Source organism: Salmo trutta, chromosome 34, assembly GCF_901001165.1.
Source record: "Salmo trutta chromosome 34, fSalTru1.1, whole genome shotgun sequence".
Classification (NCBI taxonomy): Eukaryota; Metazoa; Chordata; class Actinopteri; order Salmoniformes; family Salmonidae; genus Salmo; species Salmo trutta.
Genome location: NC_042990.1, coordinates 31,109,363 through 31,121,929, shown reverse-complemented (window position 1 = coordinate 31,121,929; position 12,567 = coordinate 31,109,363). Strand labels below are relative to the sequence as shown.

The following is a 12,567-nucleotide window of genomic DNA, read 5'->3' as shown; positions in this document are numbered from 1 at the left end:
GATTCAAATAGCAGCTGGGTCCAACAATGTGTCGTCAGGAGTGTGACTCATCTCTCCTAATATTTTGACAAAGAATGAATCCACTCAAAGCGCCAGGGCTTGTCCTCTCTCTCTCGTTCTCTCATTTTCACAATTTTTTTTTCTCTCTCTCTATGATGAGTGAGCAGAAGATGTGTAAATGAACGGGTATTACTTAATATAAATTAACTAAGCCATCATGAAATCCAGGCATATGCTTGTGGTTAAAGGGATTCTTTTTTGAGTATACTGTATGTTCATTTGGGCCTTTGGAAATATGATTCTCTCTCTCGCTCTCTCTCTGTGTTTGTTTCTCTCTTTCTCTTTCTTTCTTTGTCACGATCGTCGTACAACGCGGACCAAGGCGCAGCGTGTGTTGAGTTCCACATCTTTATTTGCAGTGAAAACTTAAACAAAAAACAATAAACATACAACGAACGTGAACTACGTGGTGCTGAATGCACTCACACAAAACAATATCCCACAAATGCAGGTGGGAGAAAGGGCTTCCTAAATACGATCCCCAATTAGAGGCAATGATTACCAGCTGCCTCTAATTGGGAACCATACAAACCACCAACATAGAAAAAGAATGACTAGAACACCCCCTTAGTCACGCTCTGACCTAAACACCATAGAGAACCAAGGGCTCTCTATGGTCAGGGCGTGACATTCTTGCTCTCTCTGTCTCTCTGTCTCTGTCTCTCTCTCTCTCTCTCTGTGTTTCTCTCTCTTTCTTTCTTGCTCTCTCTCTCGCTCTCTCTCGCACACTTTAATTAATTTACATGAATATTAACACAATAGCTTGGAAAGCTCCCACCCACCCTACCCTCCTCCCTCCTCCTTCATCTCGCCTTTCTCTTTTTTATTACTTTCATCTCTTCTCGTTTAACTTTCAGAGCGTTCTTTTCCTTTTCCAGGAAAATGTACATCAGTCTTACCTGACAATTCAAAGCATACTGAGCTACAGACACTAAAACAAAATGAAGGAGGGGGGAGATTTAGATTTTCGTCTGAGAGAGTTTTCGGAATATTGATGATGTCCCATGTAGCAGTTTAGCAGCCGTACATATGATGTCACTCCAAACATTGAAGTAAATGACGTCATACATACGACCACCAGGCCACCACCAATGTCAGCTTTAAAGCTAAAAAAAAATCAAAAATCTCTTTCAGACAGTGAGTAAACCTCACATGTCTGTAAAGGTCATTCCTCTTTCATTTCTTCCACGTATCCTGCTGAAATAAGAGAGTTACTGAAATAGAGCTTTACTGAAATAGAGTGTTACTGAAACAGAGCTTTACTGAAATAGAGTGTTACTGAAACAGAGCTTTACTGAAATAGAGTGTTATTGAAACAGAGCTTTACTGAAATAGAGTGTTACTGAAACAGAGCTTTACTGAAATAGAGTGTTATTGAAACAGAGCTTTACTGAAATAGCGTGTTACTGAGAGCTTTTCTGGAAACAAAGAAAACAAATACATGTGCAAGAACATCTGAGAGATTAAAGAGATCAGTATGAATTTACCTTCTTACACTCAGCCAGGCAGGCTAATTTAATGTAATATAATTACATGGTACGAACACTTATCGACAATCAATTTATCATCAGGTGATCATACAGATGAATAGAAGACCAAAGGTACAAAGGTATTATTATCAGTACAAAGGTCCTAGTTGAGCCAACCTGTTGCTGTACCGATCAAGAAGTTCACCAATACAAGTAAAGGCGAACATGTGAAACAAAACATCTGGAATCCAATTTGTTGACAAAGAAAACTAATTTCTACATGCCTTACCTGGGCATGTTCAATAACAAACTGTAACTACATGAACGCTCTAATAAATTACCATCACCATCATATCGCTTTGCATCTCATGAATATTTAATTAGGCTGATATCTTCTGACTTGATAACAGTGAGTTTCAATGTCATAAAGAAACAAAAAGCAAAGACCCTGGCATTTGTGCTGAAGGTCATTTGTTTTCTGTCTATGGCAGCTGACCATTATGGGTTAATAAATCTACACACACACACACACTCAGTCACACACACACACACAGTCACACACACACACACACAGTCACACACACACACACAGTTACACACACACACACACAGTCACACACACACACACACAGTCACACACACACAGTCACACACACACACACTCAGTCACACACACACACACACACACTCAGTCACACACACACACACACACACTCAGTCACACACACACACACACACACAGTCACACACAGTCACACACAGTCACACACAGTCACACACACAGTCACACACACAGTCACACACACAGTCACACACACACACACACACACACACACACACACACACACACACACACACACACACACACACACACACACCAGCCTCTGCCAGTCATAGACAGTATATGCAGAGCTTTAGCATCATGGCTGAAAGACCTCCAGGCTTTTAGGTCATCCATCCCACTGGGCACAAACTGGTTGAATCAACGTTGTTTTAATGTAATTTGTCAACGTATTGTGACGTCGAATCTGCGGGGAAAATACATTGGATTTGCAAAAAGTCATAAATGTAAACTGTTGTTTTGAGTGTGAAATTTCAACAATAGGATTATGACATCATGGTAACCAATTTCCAGCATAGACAAATCAAAAATGGGAACACTGTTTTGACTTTACGGCTGTGTTACATTATCTAGTGGAAATCTGGCTGTAATTTCCTGGTTGCTAAAATTCTACACTCTTTGCTCAATTTCAGTTTGTGAGAAAACAGGCCATTAATAGTGTAGGGAATCATTACACTACCATCTAAATCACTGTGAAATATATGTTCAATAACAAAAAATATCCTTTTTACAGATGGTGGACCAAAACCGAAAGTAAAAGGCTGAAGTGCGAGTTTCCGCCATGTTAGGGGGACATTGGATGAGGGGGTTGGGGGGAGATTTGTTTTGAATGCAGCCTAGTGCTGTTGCAATTCACCTAGCTTCCACATAGGGGAGAAACTCAGAGAGATTGTAGGTAGGTGTAGCACCTTTAACCAAGCCCTACTTTGATATTTGTCACTGACCACTTCCAATGTGCTGTCGTGAGAATGATTTATTGAGAGATCTACACTTTAATAACTAAATAGATTCACTGTTGCAATCAAACTCATTCCAAGGGGTGGGTTTAACAGAGCAAATTGAATGTAAGAATATTTTATAAGTCATATCATGAATGATACATTTAGGCCTATATAGCATTTGCCAAGTCATCAACCCAGAGTTCAACTACAAATCAACAATATATATAGGCCTAGGGTTTCAAGATTTGGTTGATTTCAAATTGAATCTACAAATTAATCATTAATATGCTGGATTCACATCTCAGCCAAATATCTAAGTTAAATAATAGGACTAAATCAAACTTTATTTAAAGAGTATTTAAAGTTTGATTTGATGTAATCCTATTCTTGAACTTTTATAACTTTGAATCCAACATATTATTAATTTGTGTAACAAACTGGATATTGAATTGGGTTTGGTTGTTAACACAACCAAATATAAACATTTCCATCTGTGCCACTGCCTTAGTCTGGCTATGACTCCAGTTTGTGTTCAGGAAGCATGCAAAGGTCGCAGGTCTGTGGAGATCTTCACAATTGCTTTAATAATCTTCGCAGAATCTCGAACAGCATTGATTACTTGGACCATGTAGGGTATTTTAATCTTGACTGCACACCAGTTCATTTGGTTGTGCTATTAAATAAAGCACAGTAATAACACATTAAGTTGTTGTATTTATTTAACCTTTATTTAACTAGGAAAGTCAGTTAAGAACAAATTCTTATTTACAATGACGGCCTACCAGGGAACAGTGGGTTAACTGCCTTGTTCAGGGGCAGAACGACAGATTTTTACCTCGTCAGCTCAGGGATTCAATCTTGCAACCTTTTGGTTATAAGTCCAACGCTCTAACCACTAGGCTACCTGCCACCCTAGCAGGTAGCTTTGTGGTTTTGCATAAGTACAAAATATCTGATATTGTATACTCATTTGAACTTTGTTGTGCTTTTAAATGTGAAAGCACAGTGATAACACATTTAGATGACAACTAAACTAAAAATCTGACATCATTTTTTTCATTGGAATTTGGTTGTGCTTTTAGATGGTTGAAAGACAAGACACAATGAGAATTCAACACATTTCTGGCTGTTTCTTTGAGTGGGTGAATAAAGGTTGAAATCTCAATGATCAACGTCTCAACAATAAACATCTCAACCAAATATTACCCACATTTCCACGTTGAAATGATGTAATGTGTCTAGTGGGGATGCTCCTAGTTGCCAAACTGAACCAATTAGTGATTAACGGATTAGTGAACTACATCAAATTAATCTCTCTGATTTTCTCTATTCGTTAAAAACCAGCCGAGTGAAACGTATTGCCATTTATCTTGGACATTTACAGCACGAATCGTACAATTTGGTAAAAAAATTACAGTAATATATAAACTGCATTACAGTAATATAAAAGTAATCTACCAACAATTATTTGTGTTAATGAGAAGCTGAAGATGTACTCACCACCAAGAAAGCTATCAGAAGCCAGTAGGAGCTTTTTAACCCCATACTGTCTGGTCCCAGTCAAGTCTGTGGAGACAGAAGAGAACATACTGTAGTTTCAAATTATGTCAACTCAAAATGCGTTTTTCTAGCAGAAAATTGGTTAAACATACACACAGAACCGGGTTGTTGTTTTGAAATACGATAAGGCAGCCTTGAGTTTGGACTGCAGCACAACATTCATTATGCCTGAATGCAAATATACTGCAAAAGTGTTTCCCATAAGTTTTCCTGTGCCAGGTTGCAGTGTGCATTCATGGGGAGGGAGGGAGAGAGAGAATCATTATACTGTCAACAGCATACTGCAGAGGTGCTTCTTTCTCAAGTGGAGTGGCTGGACTGTCATGCCTGGGAGCAATATTGATTCTATTTTATTTGTTTATTTTTTTTTACCTTTATTTAACTTGGCAAGTCAGTTAAGAGCACATTCTTATTTACAATGACAGCCTACCCCATGCTAAACCAGGACAACTGTGCACCACCCTATGAGACTTCCAATCACAGTCAGATATGTTGCAGCTTGGATTTGAACCAGGGGCCGCAGTGACACCTCTTGCACTGATATGCAGTGCCTTAGACCGCTGCGCCACTGCGCTAATCTAGCCCATGAAAGTTAGATTAGAATTCCCCTCAGGTCTCTACTTTGGACCTGCAGCTCCCCATTGTAAGCCCATTAGCTGCTGTGTTACGCTAATCAGTGTGCAGCTGTTCGATTTTCACACCTCACTGGGGCTCCACAGCAGCTTCCATACTCAGCTGACAGACATGCATCAGTGAGCATGTCATTGTGACTGACTTTGGAGGTTGGACTGGGGCTGGGGGAGTGTGAGTTCAGTCTAAGTAGGATAACGGTCTAGAGAGGTATAATGTTTCTTTGATTAAGCACTTGAAAAACGATAAACCCTTTATGAACATTATTGATGTGCCATCATAAGCAGTGGCTTGCTCTGGTGCCTAAGGAGCAGTGTAGGAAAGGGAAGTATATCCATTCAAGCACATTCTGTACTGTACAGCCTGACAACATCCACAGAACAGGCTTATAGTAAAACTTATAGTAAAAACAAAGACAAGGGAGACAACTGTCATGGTCATCTGAACAGTTTTCAGTAGATCTAGGATCAGCATAACCTCCCCGAATCCTAACCTTAACCAGTAGGATGGGAAACAATAAAACTGACCACAGATCAGTGTCTAGGTGGAACTTCATTGAACTCCAGCCGAGCACAGCCAGTTAAACCCCCTGTTCATTTATGCATGCCAGCTCCAGCTCCTAACCCTTCCAGATGGCTGAGGGCTGTGCCACACAGAGAACAAGACTCTTAACCATTGCTGGCATGGCTTACCCACCCGCCTGTGAAATGGTGCTCAGAGAGAAATGGGGAATGGGGGATATTGTAGAAAAATACCAATGTGTATTTGTGTGGTACCCAGCCATGGGAAGGAAAAAAGGAGAGAAGGCTGAGGATTGGAGATTGTAATGTAAGTGCCAGTTTTATCTTTTTACCTTGATCCAGTCTTACTACTGTGAGGCAGTGTCCCTCAGGCTATCGTGTCGGGTCTTTGTTCCAAAAACACAGTGTTAATGACATACTGTTATGAGTTATAAATACAATACAAGAACACCTCTGATGCTGCTTATAAGCCTTACAGTTATAATCAAAGTCAAAACACCAATAGTGGGAACAGAGTGATACTCATGAGGTACACTACATGACCAAAAGTATTTGGACACCTGCTCGTCGAACATCTCATTCCAAATTCATGGGCATTAATATGAAGTTGGTCCCCCCTTTGCTGCTATACCAGATTCCACTCTTCTAGGAAGGCATTCTACTAGATGTTGGAATATTGCTGCGAGGACTTGCTTCCATTCAGACACCAGACAATTAGTGAGGTCTGGCACTGATGTTGGACGATTAGGCCTGGCTTCCAAACCGATCTCGACAAACAATTTCTGTATGGACTTCGCTTTATGCACAGGGGCATTTTCATGCTGAAACAGGTAAGGGCCTTCCCCAAACTGCTGCCACAAAGTTGGAAGCACAGAATCGTCTAGAATGTCATTGTATGATATAGCGTTAATATTTCCCTTCACTGGAACTAAGGGGCCTAGCCCGAACCATGAAAAACAGGTCCAGACCATTATTCCTCCTCCACCAAACTTTATTGTTGGCACTATGCATTCAGGCAGGTAGCGTTCTCCTGGCACCCACCAAACCCAGATTCGTCTGTCGGACTGTCAGATGGTGAAGTGTGATTCATCACTCCAGAGAACGTGTTTCCACTGCTCCAGAGTCCAATGGCGGCCCTAACAACCCAAAGCACACAACCAAGACAATGCAAGAGTGGCTTTGGGACAAGTCTCTGAATGTCCTTGAGTGGCCCAGCCGGAGCCCGGACTTGAACCCGGTCAAACATCTCTGGAGAGACCTGAAAATAGCTGTGCAGCAACACTCCCCATCCAACCTGACAGAGCTTGACAGGATCTACAAGAATAGAAGAAACTCCCCAAATACAGGTGTGCCAAGCTTGTAGAGTCATATCCAAGAAGACTCAAGGCTGTAATCGCTTCCAACGGTGCTTCAACAAAGTACTGAGTAAAGGCTCTGAATACTTATGTAAATGTGATATTCCAGTTTTTTATTTTGTATACATTTGCAAAAATTTTGGAACCTGTTTTTGCTTTGTCATTATGCGGTATTGTGTGTAGATTGATGAGGGGGAAAAAATAACAATTTAATCAATTTTAGAATAAGACTGTAACATTACAAAAGGTGGAAAAAGTCAAGAGGTCTGAAAACGTTCCGAAGGCACTGTATATAGGGAATAGGGTGCCATTTGGGTTGCATCCTCTGTCTCCCTCCCTGCCTCAGATGTCCCTCTAAGACAGAGATGGGCAACTGGCGGCCCCCCTTTTGAAGGCCCTCGGATCATTCCCCCCCCTCAAAAAAAAAAGCTGTTGCAAATTTAAATAGTAGAATACACAATGTGCAATTGTTTTATTTGGCTGTGCATCAGCAGTTTTTCTCTTGTTATGTCAGTCACTGATAGTCACTCAATTAGCCCATGTCAGCTGACATGTTTTACTCTAGAGGCCAGCTATCTAAACCTATAGTAATGAAGGTGGAATTAGAGCCCGGTGGGCCCCTCTTGGATTTGTTAGTCAATCTCACTCAGATATCATATTAAATACTGTAAGAGTTGCCCATCCCTGCTCTAAGACGTGTGACACAATAGGGAGAGAACGCCTCTCTATCACATTACATTTTAGTCATTTAGCAGACGCTCTTATCCAGAGCGACTTACAGTAGTGAATGCATACATTTCATACATTTTTTTTTTTTCCTGTGCTGGCCCCCCGTGGGAATCAAACCCACAACCCTGGTGTTGCAAACACCATGCTCTACCAACTGAGCTACAGGGAAGGCTACATTTCTAGACTGCAGTACAAAAGGGTAACTAGTTGTAATTTACTAGCTAGCTTCGTTCTGCAACTAACGTTAGGCATGTATGTTAATTAACGATTCTAACTTTTACTTTGTTTATAGATCCGTTAATATAGCTAAATGTTAACTCATTTTCAGACACGCGATATATATATCATATAACATTAGCTAGCTAGCTAACATTAGCTAGCTTAAGATGAATGACAGACCAGTCAACATCAAAACTGATGGCTGTTTACTAAAATGCGACATAAGCGTATTGCAAGCTATTATAGTCAACAGTGAGGGAGTGTTTTAGCTGCGTCAAAAGGAGAAACAATATAGGCTTTATGGATATCTGTGTTTGACTTGAGACACTTTTCTGTCTCTCTCTCTTTCTCTTTTGCTTTCTCTCTCATCAGAATAGTTGTTTCCTAAGCCGAGTTTACACAGTACTATCCACTCTGTCTTAATAAAAAAAAGAATGTGCTTTCCGTTCTGCATGAGCCATAACATCTTAGCAACACATTAGCTAGTTAACCCCAGCCTTGTAGGCTAAACCCCAGCCTTGTAGGCTAAACCCCAGCCTATAATTGACGCCCTAGGCATGTTTCTCTTCCAACAGGGGAGTCGCAGCGCTACAGTATCTCTGCTTAACCCATTAGCTCAGTAGCTCAACAACTTCTACACAGAGACGTATGGAGACCTTAACATCAACGGGCCATTATCTGAACCTATGACGTGTGGTATGTGGAGTTACAGTACTCTATATGGACCCACTACGGAGACAGGGCTCTGTGTGTGTAATTCTCATGCAGCGGACAGAGAAAGGCACTCACTAGCTGGAGAGTGCATCTATAATGAGGTGGCACTTTAGAGCAGCAGTAGCAGTAGCAGTGCTTTCCATCGCTAAGGACAGGATGGTGATGTGGATCAAGTGGGGCTATAAGGGTTATATGTAGAGGGTAGGGACCTCTCCAGTATAACTTTACACAGATTAGCAGAGCCACTTAGGCTAGTGGTTGCAGAAAGGTGAGGACTAGATGAGGAGAGAAGAACACGGCAGTGTAAGAGACCAACAGTAAAGAGAATAAGTTGCCGAAGTTTGATACATCATGAAGAAATGTCTATACATTTATTTGGTTTGGGAAAAATGAGGCCACGATCCAGAGCAAAGTTTTCCAATAAATGTGTAAAAAATGACGAGATGTTTTTAACTTATATTGCAAATCAATTTATTGTATTTTAAGTGGTTCATAGCTCTTTGCTCTTTTGTCCTACCTAGAAAAATCATTTTAGAATTCAAAGCAGACCCAACATTAATTCCTACCGAAGGTCAATCCGCGAACTCAATGAAAGAATAATAACTCCAGCCCTAAAAGAGCTTTCATTATGGAAGTGAAAAGAGATATCTCATTGTGACGGAGTGCTTGGACACCATGGCCTTTCCATGCTGGGTCTCTCTCTCCTGGCCTCCTGCTCTATCCCTCCCTCCCCCCTCTCTCTATCCCTCTCTGTTCCGTTATCAGTCTGTCTGTCACCTCTCAGAGCAGGGTGATGATGTCACCTCTCCGCCTGGGTCTGGATGGTTCCAGGGTGATTATTCCCAGCCTGTATGATCTAGTGACAGATCCATGGTAACACATATGTGGCCTGGAAGCCCGGTGATGGAGGTCCATCATTATTCAGTCTGGTTTGGCCACACGATCCACCGGAATGTTCTGGAGTTCAATCTCCAGCCAGACCTGACTGTATGGAAGTATGCAGAGCCATATATTTCAAATATTATTCAAATTATTATTATTATATTGATCTTAAATATATGGCTCTGAAAGTGTGTACGCAGCAGTACTCATAGGGAGGCTTGTATGGGGCAGATAAAAACACATGTTCTGCATGAGTAATGTGTATGTTTACATAGAACGTGGTTGACATTGGAGTGTATAAATTGTGTTTGGTGACAGCGATGTCATGTTCATTCATGGGAGAGAGTATAGGAGTGTTGCATATGTAGGGTTACATGTTTATTGTGTGTAAATAAGACGTCTTGAATGGCGGAGGTTACACATTCTCTATAATCCACACAGTACCTGAGAGACCCGTTCATTCCCCACTTAGCTCAGCTCACATGTGCTAGTTGTTTAGGTCAAGTCAGGGGTAATACACCCTTAGCGGAGTTGCCAACAACGGATGTTTTCAGTTTTCAGGGATACAGCTAATTCAACGTAGTAATTCAACGTAGCTTCCTTTTCCGCTGAAAACTGGATGTGGGAACTCCACTCAGGCGATTTCTTTTATGCCTGCTACGTTAGGTTGGGGGTAGTCTGGCACAGGAGGAAGGATAAAGAGGTTAATTACCTCAGTGAAACCTTTATCACTATCTGGATGACAGTCACTCTCACTCACTGCTCCCATCGACCTTTGGCCTTATTATTCCCAGGTGTGGGATCCCACTGAAGGTAAGGGAATCTCTTGTCCCCTCCCTTCCACTCCCATCCTGTCCCCAATCACTGAGTGACTCCTCCTCCGATCCCCTGAATCATTATATCCTCTATTCTCCCCTTCTCCCCTCCTCTTCTCCTCCTCACTTCTCCCCATCTCCTCTCCTCCTCACTTCTCCCCCTATCCTATCCTCCTCACTTCTCCCCCTCTCCTCCTCTCCTCCCTTCTCCCCCTCTCCTCTCCTCCTCCTCACTTCTCCCCATCTCCTCTCCTCCTCACTTCTCCCCCTCTTCTCCTCCTCTCCTCCTCACTTCTCCCCCTCTCCCCTCCTCTTCTCCTCCTCACTTCTCCCCATCTCCTCTCCTCCTCACTTCTCCCCCTATCCTATCCTCTCCTCCTCACTTCTCCCCCTATCCTCCTCACTTCTCCCCATCTCCTCTCCTCCTCACTTCTCCCCCTATCCTATCCTCTCCTCCTCACTTTTCCCCCTCTCCTCCTCACTTCTCCCCTATCTTCTCCTCCTCTCCTCCTCACTTCTCTCCCTCTCCTCTCCTCCTCTCCTCCTCACTTCTCTCCCTCTCCTCTCCTCCTCACTTCTCCCCCTCTCCTCTCCTCCTCTCCTCCTCATCTCCTCTCCTCCTCACTTCTCCCCCTATCCTATCCTCTCCTCCTCACTTTTCCCCCTCTCCTCCTCACTTCTCCCCTATCTTCTCCTCCTCTCCTCCTCACTTCTCTCCCTCTCCTCTCCTCCTCTCCTCCTCACTTCTCTCCCTCTCCTCTCCTCCTCTCCTCTTATCTTCTCCTCCTCACTTCTCACCCTCTCCTCTCTTTCTCTCCTCCTGATCCCCTGATTTACGGACCTCTACAGTAACCTTTCCTCTCCTTCGCATACCCTCTCCTCTTCTCTTTCCTCTCCTCTTCTCTTTCTTCTCCTCTTCTATCCTCTCCTCCTCTCTCTCCTCCTCTCCTTCTCTCCACCTGATCTCCTGATTCATGAACCTCTATATCCAGTCCTCCTCCAAACAGAGTTCCTCTATTGTGACACATCCCATTTCAAGTTTCTCCGCCTCTCTGCCTCATTTCCGCATGTGATTCAGATGGTGCTATTCCCCCAGAAAGAGACAAGATATCTATTTAACGACACAGACCCAGAGACTGACCTGATAGTATACAAAAATATGGAATAATAGCAAAATTAATCGAAGGAAAACAGCAACTGTCAGCAATTAACCACAGAATGACTTCTTTTTTATATACACTACCGTTCAGAAGTTTGGGGTCACTTAGAAATGTCCTTGTTCTTGAAAGAAAAGCACATACTGGTTGAGTATCTGGAGCATCAGCATTTGTAGGTTCGACTACAGGCTCAAAATGGCCAGAAACAAAGAACTTTCTTCTGAAACTCGTCAGTCTATTCTTGTTCTGAGAAATGAAGGCTATTCCATGTGAGAAATTGCCAAGAAACTGAAGATCTCGTACAACGCTGTGTACTACTCCCTTCACAGAACAGCGCAAACAGGCTCTAACCAGAATAGAAAGAGGAGTGGGAGGCCCCGGTGCACAACTGAGCATGAGGACAAGTACATCCGTACTGCAGGCCGTCTCAGGAGGTTAATAGCTAATGCACAGCCATAATCTCCTGCCTGTGTTGGATGTAAACATTTTTATTGTTTAACTGTTTAACTTTTGAGCTGCAGGCTTACACCTGAGTAGATAAATAAAAAAAGTTATTTCACCAATGTTGTTATTGTGAAGACCAGCTTGGATAAATGAGCTCAGTAACACCTTATCCTATCAGTAATGGATAAACACATGTATCCAAGCATCCAAAGAGACAGACAGCGTTTTTCATCCTAATGGTCAAACCTTGACTTAATACTTATCTTGTCCAATAACATTTTTAAGCCCATTTTCTTCAATGAAAAATACAAATTCCATATAAAATTCAATATGAGATCGGTCATAAGAGCAAAAGCTGTTGAGCTGTAACCCAATGTATTTACCTGTTCCTTCTCCTATAGTTATTCTAACAGAGCACAGGAGGTTAATCCCTGCATGAGCAGACCAGA

General features: G+C 42.2%; 1 protein-coding gene across 1 annotated transcript in view; it reads right to left on the bottom strand.

Moving 5' to 3' along the window:
• calcr (calcitonin receptor) overlaps nucleotides 1–12,567 on the bottom strand; it is an 81,076-nt gene that overhangs the window by 44,984 nt on the left and 23,525 nt on the right. Inside the window, exon 2 of the mRNA XM_029732623.1 lies at nucleotides 4,593–4,658. Within this exon, the coding sequence (XP_029588483.1) occupies nucleotides 4,593–4,637 (45 nt within the window). The 5' untranslated portion in view covers nucleotides 4,638–4,658. The remainder of the gene's footprint in view (nucleotides 1–4,592; nucleotides 4,659–12,567) is intronic.